Source organism: Periophthalmus magnuspinnatus, chromosome 19 (genome assembly GCF_009829125.3).
Source record: "Periophthalmus magnuspinnatus isolate fPerMag1 chromosome 19, fPerMag1.2.pri, whole genome shotgun sequence".
In the NCBI taxonomy this organism is placed as follows: Eukaryota; Metazoa; Chordata; class Actinopteri; order Gobiiformes; family Gobiidae; genus Periophthalmus; species Periophthalmus magnuspinnatus.
The window spans coordinates 19,919,201-19,943,166 of record NC_047144.1 but is presented as its reverse complement, the minus strand read 5'-3'; the positions used below and the strand labels follow the sequence as shown (position 1 = coordinate 19,943,166).

The window sequence follows — 23,966 nt, the reverse complement described above, 5'->3', positions numbered from 1 at the left end:
GACTTATTTTAAAATGACAGTCATGCCTTTTAATTTATCTTCTCGCGGGCCACATAAAATGACGTGGCGGGCCGCATTTGGCCCCCGGGCCTTGAGTTTAACACATGTGGTCTACAGTATTTCAGAAAACACATTATTTAAACAAAGTCTTAACTGAACAATCTAGTCTTGTCATTGCTACCTGTTAAGAGCCGTGACCTTTGCACCCAGGTTGTTTTCTATTAAAACCAAGATGGTGATAAATGACCTTCCTTCGATTTTTTGGGTTTGACTTCCAACCGGGACCACACTTCCAAATGTGGAGCGGATTCCCCTGGAGACAGAAGACCAAGAACCATGTAAGAATAGCTAGCTTGGTTTACCTCAAAAAGTACACAGACAACAGTGTTTACCTGTACAGAGTGAGAGTGGGGCACGAGGAGCAAAGTGACACTTGGAAGGAATAGATTAACTGTGCAGCTTCACTGTCGCCATGATGCCACTCTGCAACAAGACATTTCAAATTATTTAACAAAACAATATGACAAACATTCCTGTGACTGGAGTGTTTTGCTCAGGAAAACAATGACAATATACAGTCGAGGTTTAAAATCATCAGTCTTCTTGGTGTTGGGCGGATTCTTAACTCATAAAACTGCCACCATCCACAAAATAATCAATAAAAGTGCGCTTTTCTGTACAATAAATATGTAAAATGTAGAATATTGCTTTGTTTGGATGGGCCACAGTTTGTCAGTAAACGTATTTCTTTTGTGTTTATTTATGTACATATGTTTTTGTAACAGCTTTATTGTGAGTGGACTCGTCTCTCCACAGTTCTGACCTGTAACTTGGCCAAATGGGACTTATCTTTAATAAAATCTTCATGAAGACAAGCACCAGAAAAGTTACATAAGTGCTGAAAAAAAAAAAAAAATTAAGTTCAGCTCAAACGATATTAAAGGTTTTGCTAGTTTGGACGCCATTTTGAGGACTTTAATATATCATTACTCCAAAATCCAAAGATATAGCGACTTTACAGAGCACGTATTGCACTTTTATGGGGTATTAACTGCTAGCACATTACATTTAGATCATCATGTTTCCTTTTATTGTTTTGAAAATGCAAAACAACATATTCGCATGTTTATCGCATCAGGTTTGTGAAGTTGTAGTATATTTTTTCTATTATGTTTGTGTATATTTATGGAGAATTGTGGGTGACGTTGGCTTGTGGGCAGAATCTTTACAGCTAACCTTAAAGAGGGTTTGAATAGAGCCCGGGAAAGATCGCTAGATTACTCAAACGTGCATGAATGACATATAAAACCTTAGGAACAATAGCATAAAATGGTAGAAAGCTCTAAAAAAAAGTCTATTTTGCATAATACCTCCTCTTTAAGCATATTTCTGGTGAAGTTCTTCGTAAAAAGCTAAAGAAATACCTGAGCAGTTATAGCTGACAACAGTGTCCAGCGCCACTACACCCCTCTCTGGACTGAGCTCACACAGCCCTCCCTGGGGCTTGGGCCTGGGGAGGAAGGTGAGACTGGACCGGCCCCACTGACCCCTCTGCGGCTCAGATACACTCAGGGAGAAAGTGTAAGTATCAGCTGGGTCCAGTGCACCTGAACGCACCACCAGGTTTGGAGAAAAGCTTCCAGTAGAGATCTCACGTGTGTCGATGTTTCTTCCGCTCACGTCTGTACAGGTCCATTGGTACTGTGGAGGAATGAAAGAAAAATACAGAAATACTACAAAATAAACACAAAAATCCTACAAAATATTCTTTACATTGGTTTTATATCTTGTTAGAATGACTCTCTTTTATTTCTTGATTGAATATAGGGATAGAATTCAGACAAAAAAATCAATTACTGTCATTGCCGCTACTAACAGAAGCCACCAGGGGACAGCAGAGGATCATACAGTATAACTTGAGCAGAATGAGGTTTGTGTATCACTAACTAATCGATTTTATTAGATTCTAGTGAAGACTTTACCTGCGCTTGGTCACTGCACACTTCACACTGTCCATGGAGCTTCAGGGGCCGAGAGGAGCTGATCCGACCAGAGGGCCAGGCAGGACAAGATGTGCACTCTACTGTCACCGGAACTGCGCTCTCAGTCACAATTATCTTTACAGAAATGAAAAAAAAAGATGCATTATTAGTGGGGCAAAAACGTATTTAGTCACCCACCAATTGTGCAAGTTCTACCATTTAAAAAGATGAGAGAGGCCTGTAATTTTCATCATATGTACACAGAAAAAAAATCAAGAAAATCACATTGATTTTTAAAGAATTTATTTGCAAATTATGGTATAAAATACTGTACACAGACTTTAAAAAAGAGGCTGCATGGCATGTAAGTACCACAGATTTGTCTTACATTGTCTTACGCTAATATCTTAACATTATCACCACATATGCTGCATGAGGTCACTGAATAATTGCTTATTTTGTTGCAAACTAAAGCCACACACATGTTTGTAAGTCATTATTCCATTTAATTCTACAGCATATAGAGTAGTACACAAACTGAATGGAGCGTATGTAATGTTTTGGCAGTACAATATAACGTTAAAAAAAGAAAACACCAACAGTTTTTGCCTGTAGTACCTTTTCCAGTGGTCTCCCATTAAAGTAGGAACCAGACCCGACCTTGCTTAGCTTCTGGGATTCCACAAGATCAGGTTTTGACGAGCCGGTATGGTATCTTTACTATTACTATTACTCAAGTACAATATTTGACTTCTCTAGCCTCTTGGTGTGTTTAAAATGTGCACCGTGACCTAAGTCTTGATTTGAAAACATAAATTGCAAATCTAATAGCAGTCATCGTACTAAATCAGATATAACTTCAATAAAAATGCATAAAGGACTTGAAAATCTACAGTATTTCAGAAAGCACATTATTTAACCAAAGTCATCACTGAACAGTCTAGTCTTGTCATTGTTACCTGTTAAGAGCTGTGACCTTTGCACCCAGTACAGCTCTATAATATTAAAAAAGAAAGGAACATATTTCTGCAACTTTCTTTAATTGGTGAAATAAAAATGATAGAAAAAAATCTGTTGTGACTGATCTTCGCTTTTGAAATATGAATCAGAAAACCTCTATCTCAATCTAATACAGAATTTCATTGGAGTAAAAAGCACTATTTCACTGTATATATATTTTGAATCCAATCATCAAAGAAAACATGTCACATTGGTTTGTACTCACAGTCTGATTGGTAGACGCAGGTTTCCTCCCGGCCTTGTGCACTGTGAGGGTGATCACGTAATTTACCCCTGGGTGAAGATGGGTGCTGGGTACAGTCATTGTAAGATTCTTTCTGCCAAAAACTTGTTCAAAGTGTTGGTCTGTGGCATTCTGTAAAAACTCACAGACAAAACAATGTTAGTCTTTATTTTTCATGGCATTTTTTAGTGTTATACTACTTTTACTTCTGCTGCCACTCGCCTTTTCTAGTTGGAATCAGTGATTAAGCCAGTTCATGATGGTACATTTAAAGTTATTAATTAGATTGTATGAAATCATTATTCTCTCTATCTGCAAATGGATGCACATCAGCCTGACTGTCCTCTGGTTCTCCTCAAAGTTTCTCCTTTTCCCAACTGGTACAATCATTTTCTTGCTGTTTGTCTTTGACCTTTACCTATTTCATGGTTTGACTTTATGTTGATTAAATCTACAATCTCAAAAATGCCCAAAAGTTGACTTTATAAAGTGAATGCTCCTGAAATAGAATAATTAATCCACCAATATTAATAAAAAAGTTCCAGTTGTCTGTGTTAGTCATTTATGTTTTGATAAGAAGAACATCCAGATTTTTCTTTTTTGTATCTATAGTAGTAATTTTAGTATCGTGTGTTGTTTTTCTGTTGTCCAAGATACACTGCAAGAAGTGTTTAGTCTCACTGGAAGGCTTTAGGTAACTTTGTGTCTTTGTGCACATGTCTGTTGTTTTATTTGACGTGTCTGTTGTTTTATTTGACTTGTCTGTTGTTTTATTTGACTTGTCTGTTGTTTTATTTGACTTGTCTGTTGTTTTATTTGACTTGTCTGTTGTTTTATTTGACTTGTCTGTTGTTTTATTTGACGTGTGTTGTTCTATTTGACGTGTCTGTTGTTTTATTTGACGTGTCTGTTGTTTTATTTGACTTGTCTGTTGTTTTATTTGACATGTCTGTTTTATTTGATGTGTCTGTTGTTTTATTTGACATGTCTGTTTTTTATTTGACGTGTGTTGTTTTATTTGACATGTTTGTTGTTTTATTTGACATGTCTGTTGTTTTCTTTGACATGTCTGATGTTTTCTTTGACATGTCTGTTATTTTCTTTGACATGTCTGATGTTTTCTTTGACATGTCTGTTGTTTGATCATCCTTACCTGTCCTCAAATGCTAAAAACAAAAGCATGTGATCGTCTTGTTTGACTGAGAATACTGTTAGATGAATAATAATAGGTATTAATTGATTGGGAGTATACATTCCCTTACTAAAGAATCGTCTTTGGCCATTGAATTTGGTCATTTGCTGCATCATTTAGCACAACTATCAACATCAACCCAGAACATATGCTATAACATAAGTATAAGTACCTGTGCATGGACCATCCAATCATACTCCAGTTCATTCTCCATCTCTGGTCGCACATCAGGGTCTCGGGACTGGCCTCCATCCAGGACAAGGTCTCGATTGCTGGGCCACGTTCTTTCGGATCCCCCGTTAATGACAGCGACTAACTGCGAATGCACTACTGTAACGCTGATATTTTGTTGGACGTAAACTGGCGTCCCACTTAAAAAAGCGGTAAAAACCAAACAATATTGCCCTGCATTCAGGGAGTGCTTCAAGAGCTGGAGGAAAGTTGAGGTTGTATCCACTTTAGTTTGGAAGTTGGCTTTTTTCTCTGGAAATTTAAGGTCAGTGCAAGAAAATATCTCCCATAAGTAAGTAGTTTTATAAGCGGAGCAACTGTTATGCACAATTGCCTCAAAGTACGAAGGTCTCGACGTGAAAATGGTGCTTTGACTTGGGACAATCGAGACTTGCAGATCTGAACATTCTATTTTCCGTACATCCACAAAAAGCTGTTGGGAAATCTTGCTAACATTGTTGAATACCGTGACCGTAACAACATATTTTCCGACCTTGTAATATGTATGATTGACTTTATTTGAGTTTGTTCGCGCTAGCTTACTTGTGTCTCCAAAGTCCCATTGGTAGTTCAAGTTGCTTCCATTTGCTTTTGCAGTAAAAGTGGTCACGTAATCTAAAAAAATGTTTTCAAAATCACTGCGAAGGTCAACCTTGGTCACTGGCAGTTCAATGTTAGCATCCTTGGTTAGCTTTTCACTGCAGGCACCATTGCTAGCAACCACTGTTATTCTCAAAACGCCACTATTTGGTGGAGTAAACGTCACGTCTTGTCCAAATAACTTGATCTGCTCATATCCTTTTAATTCAAATATCCACGTATAGTTGATTAAGTACGTATTTTCAATCACTGCCGTAAAAACAAGTTCCTTCAAAGCTTCTAGTGTCACAAAGCAGCAATTTACAAAACGCAAACCTTGAATGCGCTCAAATACGGCAACGGTATTCGATACCTCAGCGATGCTAACCTGGTTCCATGCTTTTGTTATAACTAAATGTGTACCAATCGCAAGGCTAGATATCGTAAACTCCTCAAAAAAATCATAACTCTTATTAACGCCATTGTGTCTGAATGTAATCATGTAGCTTACATTGGTTCCACGCAAAACAGTTGGCATAAAAGTGACTCCCTCGTTCATGCAAAAAGAGAACTTGCTAGCGTTTAGCGCAAGCCCTTCGATTCCGTCTTGGACTGTCAAATTGTCTGCGATCATCTTATAGCTAAGCCCATTGGAAATGTTTAATGATACAAAATAGATACCAAATTTCTTGAAACTATGTGTAAAAATTTGTTTGGAGTTATTAAAATTATATGAATTACAATCTTGAATTTTCCAGCACCAATGCAGGTTAGTACCACTCTTTACATGCCCAGTAAATGCAATGCTAGTGTTGGTTTTGACATAAAATGGTTCTATTTTCCCTGTTATTGTGAAGCTGACATCTTCAATTTCTTCTTGAACGACAAACATTTTAGAGACATTACTTCGGCTAAGGACATTTTGAACAGAAACAACCATGCTAACATCGCCTAGCTTGGTAAAACTGTGAAAAAGGAACGGAACACGCGTTTGGATTGGGGATTGATCCGAGTAGATATACCAAGAATAATGCAAGTCAGAACCTGCAAGTACCACTACGGAAATATTAACCCGTTCTTTTAATGGCACAATGTGTTTTTGTTCATCCATTTTGCCCATTTTTATACGTTCCACGGCTACAACAGTAATATTGCATGTAGCAGCTCCTAGCTTATTTTCAGCTCTTAATTTAATTGCTACTTCTCCTGGATTTCCAACCACCAACCACAAGATTCCCGTTTCCGCTGTAGTTCTTATATTTTCTCCGTACTGTGTAGCTAGCCAGTTGTAAGTGACGCTAGATCCTTGGCTAAAAAAAGCGTTAAACTGTACTTCTTCATTAGTCACTATGTACTTTGACTCAGTTAAGCTAGCACAGCCAATCTCAAGACCCTCAATTCTTTCCAAAACATCAATAGTAATGGACGCCTCCCTCGAGCTAACCAAATTCTGTGCTATAACTTTAATTTGATACGTTCCTGGTTTAGCAAACATGAACCTAAACTCATAAGTTCCTTGCATGGCCGATGTCGTGCCGGTCACTGTCCAATAATAGTTTGTGCTACTTATGGAACTGCTAACTGCTTTAAAGATTGTTTCTTCGCCTGTTGCTACAAACATTTGTTTTGTATGAATGGATAAATCGGAAACGGGAGGTGAAACTGTAACTTGAATCCTCGCAGACTCTTGACTGACTAAATTAGTTGCAGTTGCCGTGACAGTGAATTGCCCAGTAGACGCGAAAACATGTGACAAATTCTTGCTAGTTTCGATTAGCGAACCATCTCCAAAGTCCCACTGAACAGTTACATTACTCCCATTGCAATTCGTAACCCAAAACTGAGTCCTTGAGTTGATGATTACCGCCGAATTTGGGCCATATTCCACCAAAAACGTCCCTACCGGTTTCTGAACTGTGACAAAAGCTTTAGCCATCTTTTTGCTAACACTATTGCCAACCATGACTACTACTTCTTCAATACCTTCCCCGTTAAAGACAAAACACTTTTCACTGGATTGCGTCATGGAAGTAACCGCACTGGCCGTCCACTCATACTGCAAACCATCTGGAATATCGGGATGAACTATGGCTTCAAAACAAGCTTCTACCCCAACTGCAACTATATATTTCTTTTGCCTCAAGTCTACATTAGCAATTACGTTTTCAACACATAATCTTGTACTAAATGATACGCTTGCGACAGAACTAACTATGGTGACGTTCAAATGAAAAAATCCTTTGTTTCTGAATAAATGTGCTATTGACGAATTCCCAGTCACTACACGTAAAGGCGTTCCATCTCCAAATGACCATCGAAAAGTTAACGTACTGATGTTCCCGTTCACCAGTGCATCAAGAAGGATGCTTTGTCCGGGCACGACACAACCAGTTGGCAAAATTCCATGGATTTCAAGCTTGTAGACTTCCACAATTACGGAATGAGAAAGTTCACTGACAGCATTGGAGACAGTAACGCCGACGGTATAGTTCCCCGGAGATTTGTAGATATGAGAAGTTGAACGATGTCTAAGGTCGTCCTGGAACGACCCATCACCAAAGTCGAATTTCCAGTTGAGGTTTGTCCCAGTTTCAACATCTACTTTAAAATCCATCGCAGTGTTCATTTCGGTCGGCCCATTGGAACTGATTTTTAATCCGGTAATTTTTTCCATAATTTCCACCAATATCCAGGAAGTCACGACAGAAATGCTATTGTTGGCGGATACGGTTATGTTATAGTGTCCGGGAGATCCAAATTTATGAGTGATTTTGTTGTCAAGGACTGCGCTGGAGCTGTCACCAAAGTCCCAATTGTAGAGAATATTGTTCGATTTAGGTTCAGTTGAAGCTTCTAAGAGGAATATCTGGTCGACAACTGGCACCACAGGGGAGGTAGAAGCAAGGATCTTTTTTAACTTATCTCGAACGCTGATCTTCTTTGAACTTTCCAGCTTTGAATATTGGTTAAAAACTTGAACGGTCACAATGTAGTCGTCTAGAAAGAGAACCACAATATTGTCATCAGTTAGGGGCGATACTGACAAAAATAATAGTTTTTATTTTAGTATCAGAATAACTATGTTCAGACTATGTTTTTGTCTTTTAATTAATTCATTTAAAGGTTCTACATTATGCAAAACTGACTCTTGTGAGCTTTAAGTCATGTTATAATGTTGTTACCTCCTCAAAAACATACCTAAAGTTGTGTTTTGTTTCATTCACACATGTCTGTCTACATCTCCAAAGCTCAAAATGCTCTGTTCCACCTTGTGATGTCATGAAGTGGTAGTTTTCAAGTTAACAACTATCTTTTACCTTTTGTTCCGTAGAAATCGGTAATTCCAGGGCTGAAATTATCCAAATCATTCTAGTAAAGCTGTATGGAGTTTAAAAACACAGAAAACACTCTGTCCAACCTTATGATCTCATGTGGTAAAACAGGAAGTGCTCCACAGTTTGAGAGAAGAACTCAAACGAAGAAACAAAGCACAACTCCAGGTATGTTTTTGATGAGGAAACAACATTATAAACGATCAGAAAATACCGTTATATGGGACATTTAATATACATTTGTTATTAATATACAAATTTTGCGTATCTTCCAAACAACACTTAAAACATAATCTATTTTAATCCGCCCAAATCTAATGGTAATACTAAACAACAAACATTAAAATGATATAAAATGGTACTTGGTATTAGTTGACATGGCTTAAATCAGTCCCCAAACTCCGCAACAGTTACACATTTTTGCGACTTTACTACTGTCTCTGCGACGACCAAACAATACGATAAACTCTACTTCAAGCAAGATTAATGTGTTTTGCATTGCTGATGATTGAACAACCTTCATGTCCGTGGGAAAACACCAGTCCTTATGATCAGCTTCAACGTTCACTCAAGAAATCAAAACAGAAGAATTGAAACATACTTACTCGATTCATAGAAGGTATAGTTCTGAGAGTCCATGATGTCCATTACTGTAACTCTACTGTCCGTCAGTGTCTCACAAAGAGCAGAACGACTGTGGATTACGCCGCCGTTTATGCTGTCGTTGAAATCCCACCTAAACAATTATCTGAAATTAGTTTAAATCCAGTTTTGTTTTATTTGTTTTTTGATATTTTGGAGAACATGTACCTGAATTTCAGCGGCAGGGAGACATCCACGTTGACCTTCACGGTGAACAGTTGTGCGGATCCGACAGTCGTGATCTCAGTGAAAGACACAAACTCAAGGCCGGAAAATGGTATGAACTCTTCAGCAGAAAGGAGGAAGGACTGGGTTTGTGAACTGACTGGGTTGGATGCTGTGACCTGATGAAAATAACACAAAATACATACAAAATCTACACTGCCTGGCCAAAAAAAAAAGTCGCCACCAAAAGAAAAAGGTCACACACTCTAATATTTTGTTGTTCTGCCTTTAGCTTTGATTAAGACACAATTCGCCGTGGCATTGTTTCGATTTCACTTCTCCAATGTCACAAGATTTATTTCCATCCAGTGTTGCATTAATTTTTCACCAAGATCTCACATGGATGATGGCAGAGTCTGACCGCTACACAAAGCTTCTCCAGCACATCCCAAAGATTCTCAATGGGGTTAAGGTCTGGACTCTGTGGTGGACAATCCATGTGTGAAAATGATGTCTCATGCTCCTGAAACAACTCTGTCACAATTTGAGCCCGATGAATCCTGGTATTGTCATCTTGGAATATGCCCGTGTCATCAGGGAAGAAAAAATCCATTGATGGAATAACCTGGTCATTCAGTATATTCAGGTGTCAGCTGACCTCATTCTGCTGAACCTAGACCGGACCAACTGGAGGAAGTTTGTACCTATTTGTTAGTTAAATCCAGGTGGCGACTTTTTTTTTTAGCCAGGCAGTGTATGTTAGAAACTTTATCATCTCAAGATTCTCCTAGAGAGATTCATGATGACTTTTGGACCACTAAAACCACAACACAAACGCTCATTTCCAGGCTTATGCAGAATATCTACACACTTAGCTTGTCTTTTATTATTAATGTCATGAATTTAGATGTTTTTACGAGTTATTCTTTCAGTAAAACAGAGAAAGAAGAGGAGGAACCCCTGTGTGACACACTATAACCTTACCTTGAGTTGGTATTGAGCTGCTCTCTTCACAACAACATTATAAGTTTCTCCTTCATGTGCTGAATCAATTACGTCGTCCATCACCCATGTGAAATTTACAGAGGTTCCACTTTCCACTTTGGCTGTAAATGTCTGCAAGCAGACAGGTTCACATGTGAGAAAAATGCTTAAAAAAAACATATTATATTATTCTGATCTGCAGTGTTGGGAATAACGGAGTTACATTATAACGGCGTTACTAACTGCGTTACTTTTTCACTAACGGAGTAATCTGACTAATTACTTTTCCCAGCATCCTAACGCCGTTACCGTTACTGACTATAAAATGTGGCGCGTTACTTTTAATTCAGTTCACTCTTCTCTTCATCAGAGTCTCAGCCGAGGAGCTGCACCGCGGCTCGGGGTGAGATAAAAGGCTTGTTTGAGATGAGGCGGGCGCAGATACTATCGCCGTTGATCGGTGCGCGGTGCATGCCGGTTAGTTTTGTGTCCAAGATGCCACCGACTTGCGCTGACATAACCTGTGCGCCGGTAACGGGAAGTTTTTGAGCGAGGCGAGCGCAGCAGCTCTCCACCGCCAGCGGCCGCCTGCATGGACTACAAACGCGTAATGCATGATGGGAAATGATGTCCTGTCCACACGTGCATCGACAGCTGATTGGATGGATAGATAGATAAATAAAGGAATAGATACGTGTTAGAGGGATTGTGTGAATCTTTTACTGAATGTTAAAGAGTTGGATAAAGTTCAGTTTATGTTGAAATGAGAGTGATTAATATTTGAATACTGGGCAGACAATTACAGTGTGTGGCCAGAAAAGCTTAAAGGTTTTGTCTTATTTTACATGGTTTACATTTGAATGCCTTAGTTTTGCAATACATTGCAATGATTTTTGTCAGTATTATAATGAAGAAAATATTTGAAGTACAGTTGTCTGAAATTGCGTCACATGTTGATTTATTTGCACTTCAAATATTTTTGTTTTATATATTTTTTATTTTTGATACATTCTATAATTTACTTGTAAACAAATACAATATAGTGGCAATCTGTTAAAGTGAAATAAATGTTCACATCTGTTGTGTTTTTATTGTTTTAACATAATAAGTAACGGCATAGTTACTTTGCCTAGTAACTAGTTACCTCTCCCAAAAAGTAACTGAGTTACTAATTCAGTTACTTTTTGGGAGAAGTAACTTGTAACTATAACTAATTACATTTTTGAAGTAAGATGCCCAACACTGCTGATCTGTTATAATGTCGTTTCCTCATCACAAACAGACCTGGAGTTGTGTTTTGTTTCGTTCACACATGTTTAACACACAAAACCTGCAACTTTAGGCTGTGGAATTGCCATTTTCTACTGAGCTAAAGGTAAAAGGGAGCTGTTAGCTTCAAAACTACCACTTCATGACATCACAAGGTGGAACAGAGCGTTTTGAGCTTTGGAAATGTAAGTGGACTAATCATTTTTGAGGAGCTAACAACATTATAACGGGGCTTAAAGAGTCAATTTTGTGTAATATAGGACCTTTAAGTAGGCTATTGTTAGTTATTACAGTAAATTATCACAGAAGAAACAGGCTATGTGTGAGTTTTAGGAAAATATGTGATACTGTCACAAAAAAAAAAAAAAGTTAAATGAAAATAATAAAAATAAAAACATTTTTTCTATATGGTTACATTTTGAAGATACAAAGAGTTTGGGATTGGGATTTTCACTCTAATTTATAAATATTGGATTAGAAAGAAGTAGTAATAATGTGGTAATTAATGAATGATCTTGAGCTGTATCAGAGCAAGTATAAGACACATAGACACAACCTACTGGACGACTGAGGGATTACACAGATATACGGCCACATGGGAATATAAAAGAAAGTACCGGTACTACCATTTAATGATGGAAATCACAGTAATAATATGTCAGTATATTTGTTTTCATGATAACAGAAGTCAGTTCTAAAATTATTCTATATATGAGGGGTGTCCAAACTTTTCTCATTTAGGGCCACATGTAAAAACACAGACAAAGCAGAGGGTCGATTGAGGGCCATAGACTGGTCGTGAATAGAGTGAATACTTTAAATCTGTGTTATTATTACAAGTTTGACTGAACCATTAGACCTTTATTCACGCTTACATCCTCAGTAGGACACATTAAATATTTGATATGAGCTTGTTAATGTAGATTTTCAGAAATATACAGTAAAAAGTTCTGTTTAAGGTAATATGGGCCAATCACCTGGAAGCTTGAGGGCCAAGAAAAATTTGTCTGAGAGCCGCATTTCGCCCCTGGGCCACAGTTTGAACATGCCTGACATATGTTCAAATTATCAAGATGTGTCAAAACATTGCTGTCTTTATTTTATTAATATTCTATCTTTTATTTGTTAAAAGAATTGACCTGTTGCGAGTCACGTGAGTGAATGTTTTGCCACAGAAGTTAAACAGAGAGAGAGAGAAAAAAGTAGCTGCGAAAGTGTAAAGAAACGATCGAGAGAAATGCAGAAAAGTGCAAAGAAAAGACGTCAGAGTTCAAAATATGCTACTTAACTATCGCTCCTGATAATGGCGAACACGTTTTTACGGTTTTAAAGGTGTGGAAAGGGTGAAGGAGAATACATATTGACACACGTGAACATTAGTATGGAGCGTGAAGTCCTTTTTTATGAAGAAAACCATCGTAGCTGCACTATTGTCTAAAGAAAATGTGTTTTTCTTTAATTAGCATCATCATATCGGAATTGGTATTGAGTATTGAGTCTATTCCTTGGCAATTCCTTATCAAAATCGAGTTTGAAATTATAGTATTGCGTCAAAACTAAGGCATAAAATGAACTTCACGTAATTATTTCTTCTTCTACCTTCACATAACAGGTTTAAGTCACCAAAAACAACAGTCATAAACATATTTTCCAAATATTGAGACATTACCTGTGCTGTTTCCACAATAATCCTGGTGCATCCTTGCGGTTCAACACTCAGTCCAGCCACCGCTTCATACCCCAACACTTTCACTTCCAAACTTTCCGACGTCTTTAAACGCACCACGGTAATACTCATGGTCCGCTCCCCGACTGAACGCATCATCAAGGTCGCCGAAGAAAACCACAAACCTTTGGACTCAACACAATATGGCGACGTTTGCGCGACTTCTTTGGGACAAAATTGCAAAAACGCCACGTCTGATTGGAGCACCGGGCCAGACCATAAGATTTTAGCGTCATCGCCGAACTCGATTTTTATCACTGCGAGAATCGGGGTGTTAATTTGAATGTGGACTTTGTTGTTCGCATCTGGCATTGGATGGATAACCGTTAAACCAAATTTGGAGTCAAAATCTGGAGCAGGGCTGGATATATCCGAGGATGTCGTAGTCTCGGTGTAGCCAAAGAAATCTCCAAATTCTGTCCCGTGTTGTAGCGTGTCCACATACGTCATCTTGAGATCGCAAATTACTTCGTCGACCCATCGAGCTCCACGGGGAGGTGACGTGAGACCACCTTCGAGCCACCCGCCCCAGTCCGGCCCACTTAGGGACAGGTAGCTTTGACGCCAGGGGGAGTCCGGAGAGAATATGGGCGAAGTGCAATGGAGAAAGGATCCAGGAGGGCGGGTGTGTTGGATCGCTACGACATCGTCCGGGTACACCATGATGGGTTTGGAGGGGAGCAGCAGCTGAGGAGACATTATTTAAGAGGTAAATTGATCAGTTGATGCAAAGAGGTAAGAGTAATGATGTAATCAAGAAAAGCATTTGTCATTTGATATTGATGTTATAGCGTTGAACAACAAAAAAACGGAAGATTAATTGTGATCCAATTGCAATTTGAATGAACATAAGTAGCATATCGCAAAGACTGTGTAGAAAAGCTCTCAAAACTATTGCGTATCTCAGCCCAAGCCCAAGAGTCTATGCAAAAACAACCATTTATACACAAAAAATACTAGAAAACTGTATTTATATGTTAACAACGGACAACAAAACTAAATGATTTACTGCCAAAACTCACTTAACCTCACCCCAAACCTTCTCCTTTCAGCTGTTTTCCACATACATCCTCATTACCTAAATAAATAATAGGTCGATACAAAATTGATTCAACAAAGAAACCACTGATTAATCAACTACATCACTGAAGTCCTTCTAATAAACAGTACTGTAAATTTCGGACTATAAGCCAGGACTTTTTTCCCACGTGCGGCAAATTTATGGATTTCTTTTTCTACCAGTGAAGGCAAAAGTGAGATATATGTGGAGAAAGAAAAACTTGTTACACCATGAAAACCTGCGGCTTATATTCAAGTGCGCTCTATAGTCCGAAATTGACGGTATTTGCTTGTCGGAAAGTCGCCTTTATACTCACACTGAGCGTAGTCGGTTTGGAGTTGGCGCTTATTGTGAAGGGGAGGTCTGCTGCCAGGTGGTACAGGGGTGTGGCCGTGGAGGAGGGGTGTCTGGGTGGCAGAGTGAAGCCTCGCGTTTGGGCTGCGGGGTCATAAGGACTACAGGGGCGGGTGCTGGGTACGCAGGTCTCCAGCAGGGGGCACCAGTGCAGAGCCAGGCCGCAGCCGCCGGTGGTGTTACACAGGGGCACGGCAGAGCAGACGCTGAAGGGGTTTAGCAGAGACATGCAGCCTGGAAAAACAACAGGTATGGGCATTACAGCTACAGCCGGAGTCAACAGGGCAAAGACGTTTGTGTAAAATATATAAAAAGTAAATAAAACGTTTGCCCTGTTATGCTTTTAAACGTGTTGTACTTGTTTCCCCTTCTCATTTACCCCCTCAAGGTTGTATTTGGAGTGATTTGTGCATGTTTCTTTAATCAAATTCTTAAAAACTAACAGCGTCGGCCCTAATGAACAAACTTGAAGGGAGTTTCAAAGTTTCTGCATTATCGCATTATCAAGTGTAGAAGAAAGTCTGAGCGTTTTATCAAATTTACAAAGCTCTAAATTGACGATAAAAGTGGATTTCTACATCTAAAGAGGCTGCCAGCTAATGAAGCCGGACATTAATTAAGCTATGAAGGTATTTTTACGTCACTATTGTTTTGTTTTTTTTGTTGTCAAATAACAATTCGATAACTGCAAGTTTGTGTGTTGTCATTATCATTACAGTCCATTAATTATGCTGAGAGAGAGTTTGAAGTGAAAAGATCCCAATTTGTTTTGCTAAACATAAATTGTCGATTGTAGAGATTAAAATGACAAACTAAAGTTAAATAAGCTGCTAAGAGGCTACAACACCTGCACATTAGTGAGACCACATCACTTTTCCGCTCTTTAATCCATTTCACATCATTTAAACTGTCAAAATCAGAAATGTTATACGTACAGAGCATAACAGTAAAGTATATTTTTCACAAACATCTCCAGGGACCATTTTTGATGATATAAGATGGTGAAAAGTAACCCAGATGTTAAGGTGAAATCTACGCAGTATATACTAATGCCAGGTAGGGGTTAGTTTTAAGATAAATAAATGACTACGGATTAATTTAAAGACCAAAAAACCTCCAAAAGTGACTGAAGTTTCCATTCACCGCTAATTCACCACTGCAGGAGCTCTATAGAAACAGGTTTATTGACTTCCTGCGCAAAACTGCAGAAGTTATTGTCAAAGTTGTGCTAAGTAACTTCAGATCTGTGGACAGGGAGGACATTTTTTAAGCTAGTGATAAAGAAACCCCACTATAACATGTTTAAAACCTCAGAAAAGTGATCTTGCATTATATATATCTCCTTTATGCCCAAACAGACAATGAAACAAGTGAACGCAGCCCACTGACACATAGAGAAAAGCGTCTAGCCCGTTTAGTGACACACCTGGAGGTACGAGGTGAAGGTCAGGGCTGCAGTAGGGACGAAGGATCTGGACTCGAGCCTCGGTCACGTCTGCACCGGGCTGGACCACCAAATCCACAGAGGACAGCTGACCGGCGTGACTGAACCACAGGCCTGGGAACAGCTGCATCTGGAAGACAATCGATCTGGGCGTGTTTATTGTACTGAAAAGGTTAAAACACGTGCTCTCTCTGTGCTCGTTTAGTGGATTAGTCGCTTGATTTTGTCTTAATTGACCAAAATTTGTATTCGATGATAAGGATTTATATGAGACAACAGCAGAAAGAGCTGAAGATTTCATTTTTTTTGGGAATTTATCTGTAAAAAGGCAGATTAAACTCATGATTCAACAGTTTAATCTGTCTTTATACAAATATATTTTTTGTAGTAGTAGTTTTTCTGCATAAATAGTTGTTTTTTGCACGAACTCTTGCACAGGTGTAGTCTTCTGGGTCAGATACGCTGAGATACATAATCATTTTGAGAGTTTTTACCCCCTTTTTAGTCGACTAATCGATTGGCAGGACATAGCTTTCATCGACCAAGAATTTCTTTAGTCGTCTACAGAGACAGTGCTCTCAGTGTGAGCCGGATCTCCACAAAATTCTATTCTTTTGACTATAATTTTCCACAGTATGGCATAAAATCTTAAAACCAAACTGCAGAATATTCTCCATGAGGACGGATATGATTTCAACTTTGTATTTTCATGGAATCCTACAGGTGACTAAGCCCCTGTGTCGTCTTTTTACATGTTTAGAGTCTGGAGATTATAGTCCAGTCAACAATTATCAAAATACCTGTCACGTTTGTTCCAGTTATTTGATGTAGTTCTATCAATTTGACAAATAAAACATACAATTTATCATGGAATTCTTAACTGCCCTCCTGGTAAATATTTAATTCTGTTTGACTTACCTCCACCGTCCTCTGTGCCACTTCGCTTGGTCTGGGAAGCACCTGGACTTGTGTCTGGGTGTAGACTCCAGTCATGAGGACCAGGCCGGTCAGGAAACTGCCCGGAGACGGCAACACGTCTGCAACAGCACAAATAAATGGCTTAGATATATAGACTAGATGGGAACATAGTTGATACTTCCAAGTAAGAGTAGGTGATTTAAAATGGTGATTCTTCTTGAACGATCTGCAATATGCCTTTAATAATCTCGCTTTAATTGAGCTTGGTCACCTCTCCACAGATCTGACCTGTAACTCGATCAGATGGCGTCAACTGTCATCCTTCAAAACAAACATGTGATTCAAAACAGGAACTTCTTTCTTTTGCATTTTGACTAATTGAAGGAAAAGTAATTAAGGTGAACTATTGCGTTTTTAGCGATGATAAAGAGCACAACTACATTACCCAATCCACAAAACTGGAAAAGACTTTTATTTATTAATTTAGGCTACATTTGCATTTCGTTGATCTCGAAATACGCATATACAGTTTGAATTTTATGTTCAAATAAAAAGATAAAAATCCATGGATAATAGAATGATGAAAATTTAGGACTATTACCAAAGAGATTAACAATTTCAAACATTTATGATATATTTTGAATGGGACAAAAAAATCCTCAGTGTTGCATATAACAAGCTGAAACCCAGGTGTAATGAACGTCCAAAAAACTGTACCTATCTCAGAATTAACACTGTATTAACTAAACTGACTCATTTCTAAAAAAAAATAATTAAATAAATAAAAAATGAATAAAAAAAAATAAATAAAATAAAATAAATAAATAAATAAATAAATATATATATTATGTATATAATAATAATAATAATAATAATAATAATAATAATAATAATAATAATAATAATAATCATAATAAATACATCTAATTATGAAATATTTACCTTTATGTTTTCATGTATTCATTCATGTGTAATAATGTACCGTCACTGGTTTAGTCTCACCTGTCAGGAGTTTCTCACAGAGGAAGCGATATTGTCCGTCACATGCAGACTTCCTGTTTTTTCCCAGTATTCCCAATGCCAGCTGTGTGCACATTCCATCTCTTTCGCCTCTGTCCTGCCGTGATGGCGTCAGTCCACTTTGTCCACTCTGTATCCATATCCACTCACTGTCCGCTCTGTGCATGAGAAAAGTAAAAACGTTTAGGGTTTAGAGTTAGTTCTTTTAAGAGCCAAAATACCAAATAACATAAACAACTTAATCTTCATGTCCAGTGTTTCTGTAATTAAGAATAAATCAGCATCACAGGTGTTATCAGTAAAAGCTATATTTGATTTAAACATTATCTGGGTACAGGGTCAGGTTTATGCCATTTAAAGTCTTACCTACAATTCATTTAAACCACATGTGTCAAACTCAAGGCCCAGGGGCCAAATGTGGCGCACCATGTCATTTTATGTGGCCGCGATAAGGTAAATTAAATTAAATATGACTGTCATTTTAAAATAAGTCTATGCTGCCAACAACTGGAACTGAGAAATATTTGCAAATAATGATCCCAAAATGTTCAGAAAGATGAAAAGATGGAAGGCAGTTTCTAGAAAGGTGAAGGTGAATACATGTTTGTGCTTCAAGGAGAAAAATGTGTATGTTTTTTGTGTTATGAGGCGGAGTTGGTTGCGAAAAAGTACAATCTATGTCAGCATTTTGACACCAAACATGGAGTTAAGTCTGCAAAAGTTAGACTGCAAGAAAAACAACAAATTGTCCAATAATTAAGTCTGTAAAAGGCTGTTTTTGAAGCAGTTCTGAAGGTGTGTGAGCAGGTGTGCCCCAACCAGATACACACTTTTAAAAATGTCAGTTTATCAGGGGATACGCAGTTACACAGACATAATATTTGCAACATGAATAAGTAATACATTAAAAAGTAGTTGCATTTATTTTACATGACATTTGGTTACATTTAGTGACATTTATTCTGCCGCACAGTTACATCTGACCCTGATTTAAGCCGTCACAATATCACAGTACAACACCGTCACGCTCACATACACTGGAAAAGAATGGTGGATGAAGCTCTGCAGTTGGATGCTGTTAGCGTTGGCCACGTCTCCTCCCTGAAGTCTGCAGACGTCCTGAGCCTGGGACCAGGACAAGGCCTGTGGGGACAGCCAGAGACAGCGCCGAGAGGACAGCTCCACCTGGGCTCCAACTGGACAGGAAGAACCCGCTGTGAGGAAACAACAACTGTTTTAGCTTTTAAAAATATACAGTCCACATTATCAGACGGAAATATAGGATTGTGTTTGCGAAATATCAATGGTGGAAGTACAAATAACAAATACAAATGTAAAAAGTACTGTGCCATTTTTGGTTATCTGTAGTTTTTCATATTTAAACCACCATGTTTTATTGTTTTGAAAATGCTATATTTGCCAAGAAACACCGTATTAACATGATTTAGAGCGTCAAAAACAAAAGTGAAGCTTATGAGTCTCTCCTTTTGCTCCCCGTGTTAAGTCACTCCCCTTTCAGAGCACTAAAACAGCACAATCAGAGTCCATCCCACTAATGAAACTTCTTTTCAAGTTTGTCGAGTCCCTGTGTACAATTTTGAATCATGTTTTTGTATATTTATGGAGAATTGTCGTGTGGGAGCATGGGTGACGTAGACTTGTGGGCGGAGCTTTGGACATAATCTTACAGCTAAATGACATGAGGGTTCGACTAAGGCCCAGGATAGATTGCTAGCAACCGTAAAAACAATCATTTTTGCATAATACCCCCTGTTTAAGTCAGTTTTACAGTGTGTACTTATGGGGAAGCTGACCTGACGTGGTCGAAGTAGGAGGCAGACTTGGCAAAATTCCCAATTAATACAGTTTATTACAGCTCACCGTGGTAATACGTGGGAAAAATAACACATATTTACAAGAAATAACTGCTCAACATAAGTAAAAAGCAACAGAAATTAAGAAACTACGAGAAAATCCCAGGAAACTCCCCCAGGTAAACACCATTTACTTCTCAGGTATGACAGGTACAACTTTAGCAGGATCTCATATTATACGGCTTTAGTTATTAGTATCTAAATACTTTTACATCAAAAAGTGTTTAAAATAAAAATATAAACACATATAAATTACAAAATCCTCATGGTCCAGCACACGGCCACTCCCAAGGCTTTAAAAATGGCCGCCATAGGACGCCTCTTTGTCTGGACCATGTGGAGATTCAGGTAAATAAATGAATGTATTAACTGAATTGACAAAATACACCCAAATAAAATATCTTTAAAGTAACAGATATTTGTATATTCCTGTTTGTCCCTTTTAATTTCACTTTTAATTTAATCATCAAGACCCACTTTGTCACAGTACTTTTTACTTTACTAAATCTGAGAGCAGGTAGCTGCACTTTCTACTCCTCTGCGTTGATTAAACTGGACTCAAAAAATAAAACAAAATAAAACAAAATGAAATGAAATAAAACAAAATAAAACAAAATAAAATAAAAAATAAAATAAAATGAAACAAAACAAAATGAAATAAAACAAAACAAAAAATAAAATAAAATGAAACAAAATAAAACAAAATAAAAAATAAAGTAAAACTAAACAAAAAAAGAACAAAACAAAAAAATAAAATAATTAAAATAAAATGAAACAAAATAAAACAAAACAAAAAAGAACAAAACAGAAAATAAAATAAAATATAATAAATAAAAATAAACCAAAACTAAATAAAATAAAAAAATAAAATAAAATAATTACAAATAGAGCTTCAGACAGAGCAAAGTAGGATTTCTTTGTGGGATTTCTGCTGAGACCTGCTGAAATTACAAATATTATGTTGTAATTTGGCATTTTGCTCAGCCTCACATGCATCTCTCATTTGTGTTTCCAGTTTAAACGCTGAAATACAGTTGGTTTAAACTGAAAAAGACTCTCTCTGATCTGAATCGTCACTACTTAAAACCACAAACAGGATTTTAAAGTTCTGTATATACACTTGCAGTATTCACAGCTGAGGAATGTGCAAAGTTTTACCAACATCTCAATAAAAATTGAAAGACAAAATCACAAATTAGACTCTAATATTTACACTTACCACATGCGACTATCCTCCAAACTGCATAAAGCATCCACAGTATCTCCAGAACGACCATCCTCATTGCACCTCCACCTAAAACGAGCTCCAACTTCTTGCATCTTCCACCATCTCTTTTTCTTTCAGAGTAGATAAAGCTCTGAGTTGGATGAGGGTTTCGTGGGCTGGCTCTGGCCTTTCAGTTTGACTTATGGTGCTGTTTAAAAGGCCGGTTCTTTGTGTTTTTCGGGAGCTGTGCGGGAGAATCCTTCAGTGTATCCGGGCAACAGTCGTCATAGGCAGAGCGGACAAAAGGGGGCAGTGGCTAGCATTTGCATGTCGTAAAAAGTCAATAGAAAGATACAAATAGGGGCAAGAGAGAGGGGTTTAGAAGAAGTAGAAGTATAGTACTAGTAAGAGATATTTGGGTTGTACGTTCTGCAAAACTGTAATAGTTTTTGATAAGTATGGTCCAATTCGGAGCCGTTCAAAAAAGGTACACGGATAAACTTTCCCACCTGCAGCTCTCTATTGACACTTTGCAGTGGCATCGCGCTGGGGGTGTTCTACATGTGTCTCAGGAGTCTGTGGTCAATACAAGTGTCCCTGGTTTCATTTATGTGTTTGACTCACAAGCTTGTGACTATAATTTTATGTGTGAGTCTTGTTTCACAGCACAAATCAGCCCTTGTGTTGTAGGACTAGATGAGCCAGTTATTTCTTTCTGGACTGAGATGAGATAAAATAAGATAAAATAAAACAAAATAAAACAAAATAAAATAAAATAAAATAAAATAAAATAAAATAAAATAAAATAAAATAAAATAAAATAAAATAAAATAAAATAAAATAAAATAAAATAAAATAAAATAAAATAAAATAAAATAAAATAAAATAAAATAAAAAATTAAAATAAAATAAAATAAAATAGAACAAATAAAATAAAAAATTAATAAAATGAAACTAAATAAAATAAAAATAAAATTACACAAAATAAAACAAAACAAAATGAAATGAAATGAAACAAAATTAAAACAAAACAAAATGAAATGAAACAAAATAAAACAAAATAAAATAAAGAGGACATGATGACAGTTTTCTTGCATTTAATAATAAAGATAAAGACATTAGTGTTTAGTGTCTGTGCTGCAGCTGCAGATGTAAACACAGAAGAGCAGCTGACGGTAAGTGTGTCATTCTTACTGTATGAAAAACACATCTAATATAAGAAACAGGCTCTTTAGGGGCCCAAAATGTCCCGAGCATAAGTCATCAGATTTGTATTTTCACGATATGACATTAGTGAATAAAAACAGGTTAGTGTCGGTTTCTGTTCTGTTGTAGAAGAACAGGCGCAGAGACTCGGGAATCGTTCTGTAGATTTTTATTGTTCAGGCGGGGCAAAGGCGGCGTACTGCAAAATTCAAAGCAGAATCAAATGCAAAGTCTATGCAGAGTCAAATGTAGAGTCCAACAATTTGAGATTGCACCAGAGTTTTAAATTCTCCCAGAGTGAGTGTTACACCCTGTATGAAAGAAGCTACTGTGAAGAAGTGCGACATGTGCCCTTCTGTGATGACAAGAAATGACACGGTTTTGTGGGAAACAGAACATTTTGTAAAGCAGTGTAATATATTTGTAGCTTGTTCACAGGTCCCATCATAGCTGAGATGTTGTTTTATTATGCAAGTATTTCAATATACACTATGGTTACATATGGAGAGGGAAACAAAACAAAGCACATTTGGGGCTAATAGGAGTAAAGAATTCTGCAGTGACATTATGGACACATTTAGAGCTGGTTTAAACATTCTGGACAGACTGGAGTCATCACAGCCTTTGTTCTCTGTTCCGTGAGTAAACCTCCTCCTCACGCGCTCAAAGAGACTCCTCCAATCACAGCGCAGACACAGCACAGTTTATCTGCATGAGGCCGATATAAAACACCGTGACTGCGCCGCATTGCACCATTTCACTGCGACACTGTGACTAGACTAACATGCCTGAACCCGCCAAGTCCGCGCCCAAGAAGGGCTCCAAGAAAGCCGTGACCAAGACCGCCGGCAAAGGAGGCAAGAAGAAGAGAAAGACCAGGAAGGAGAGCTACGCCATCTACGTGTACAAGGTGCTCAAGCAGGTCCACCCCGACACCGGCATCTCCTCCAAGGCCATGAGCATCATGAACTCATTTGTCAACGACATCTTTGAGCGCATCGGCGGAGAGGCCTCCCGCCTGGCGCACTACAACAAGCGCTCCACCATCACCTCCAGGGAGATCCAGACCGCCGTGCGCCTCCTGCTGCCCGGAGAGCTGGCCAAGCACGCCGTGTCCGAGGGCACCAAGGCCGTCACCAAGTACACCAGCTCCAAATAAAGGACTCCAGAGAATATACACACCAACGGCTCTTTTAAGAGCCACACACTTCATTAAAGAGCTATTCTGTCTTTAACGCACTGAAGTTCTGTTTGCGACATATATTTTAGCGTTATTTGTATCAGAATTAAAATACTTTTATTGCCATCGTTTGTGTTCACAAACTAGGAACTTACTTCAGTGTTAAAGTGCAACACACTGCACGAAGTTATAAAAAGATATATGCTTAAAAAAATAAAATATATACAACAAACATGACTTGTTAAAGTGACCTCTGTAGTCCTGTTTTGTGCAAATATAATATACAAAGTGATGTGGTTGTGTCAGCTGCTATACGGCCTGCTCGCCCCCGAGTCCTGGAGACAGGTCCTGTAGAGAT

At 38.0% G+C, this 23,966-nt stretch overlaps 2 protein-coding genes across 2 annotated transcripts in view; one reads left to right on the top strand and one right to left on the bottom strand.

Annotated features, from left to right (window-relative positions):
- pkd1b (polycystic kidney disease 1b) overlaps window positions 1–21,292 on the bottom strand; it is a 51,727-nt gene extending 30,435 nt beyond the window's left edge. Inside the window, exons 1-16 of the mRNA XM_055229853.1 lie at window positions 21,235–21,292; window positions 19,178–19,355; window positions 18,124–18,299; window positions 17,122–17,240; window positions 16,186–16,333; window positions 14,722–14,993; window positions 13,289–14,032; window positions 10,351–10,482; window positions 9,370–9,545; window positions 9,165–9,295; window positions 4,590–8,224; window positions 3,208–3,357; window positions 1,983–2,117; window positions 1,425–1,701; window positions 393–483; window positions 182–313 (exon numbers count right to left, since the gene is read on the bottom strand). Of these exons, the coding sequence (XP_055085828.1) occupies window positions 182–313; window positions 393–483; window positions 1,425–1,701; window positions 1,983–2,117; window positions 3,208–3,357; window positions 4,590–8,224; window positions 9,165–9,295; window positions 9,370–9,545; window positions 10,351–10,482; window positions 13,289–14,032; window positions 14,722–14,993; window positions 16,186–16,333; window positions 17,122–17,240; window positions 18,124–18,299; window positions 19,178–19,355; window positions 21,235–21,292 (6,554 nt within the window). The remainder of the gene's footprint in view (window positions 1–181; window positions 314–392; window positions 484–1,424; window positions 1,702–1,982; window positions 2,118–3,207; window positions 3,358–4,589; window positions 8,225–9,164; window positions 9,296–9,369; window positions 9,546–10,350; window positions 10,483–13,288; window positions 14,033–14,721; window positions 14,994–16,185; window positions 16,334–17,121; window positions 17,241–18,123; window positions 18,300–19,177; window positions 19,356–21,234) is intronic.
- Window positions 21,293–23,210: 1,918 nt separating this feature from the next.
- On the top strand, window positions 23,211–23,595 carry LOC117387181 (histone H2B 1/2). Its single transcript, XM_033984612.2, has one exon. The coding sequence runs from the start codon at window positions 23,213–23,215 to the stop codon at window positions 23,585–23,587; it is 375 nt and encodes a 124-aa protein (XP_033840503.1). The 5' UTR covers window positions 23,211–23,212; the 3' UTR covers window positions 23,588–23,595.
- Window positions 23,596–23,966: the final 371 nt, after the last annotated feature.

What these genes read in the sequence shown, in the direction of transcription:
- LOC117387181 (XM_033984612.2), top strand. Translation starts at nt 23,213, where the DNA reads ATGCCTGAACCCGCCAAGTCCGCGCCCAAGAAGGGCTCCAAGAAAGCC.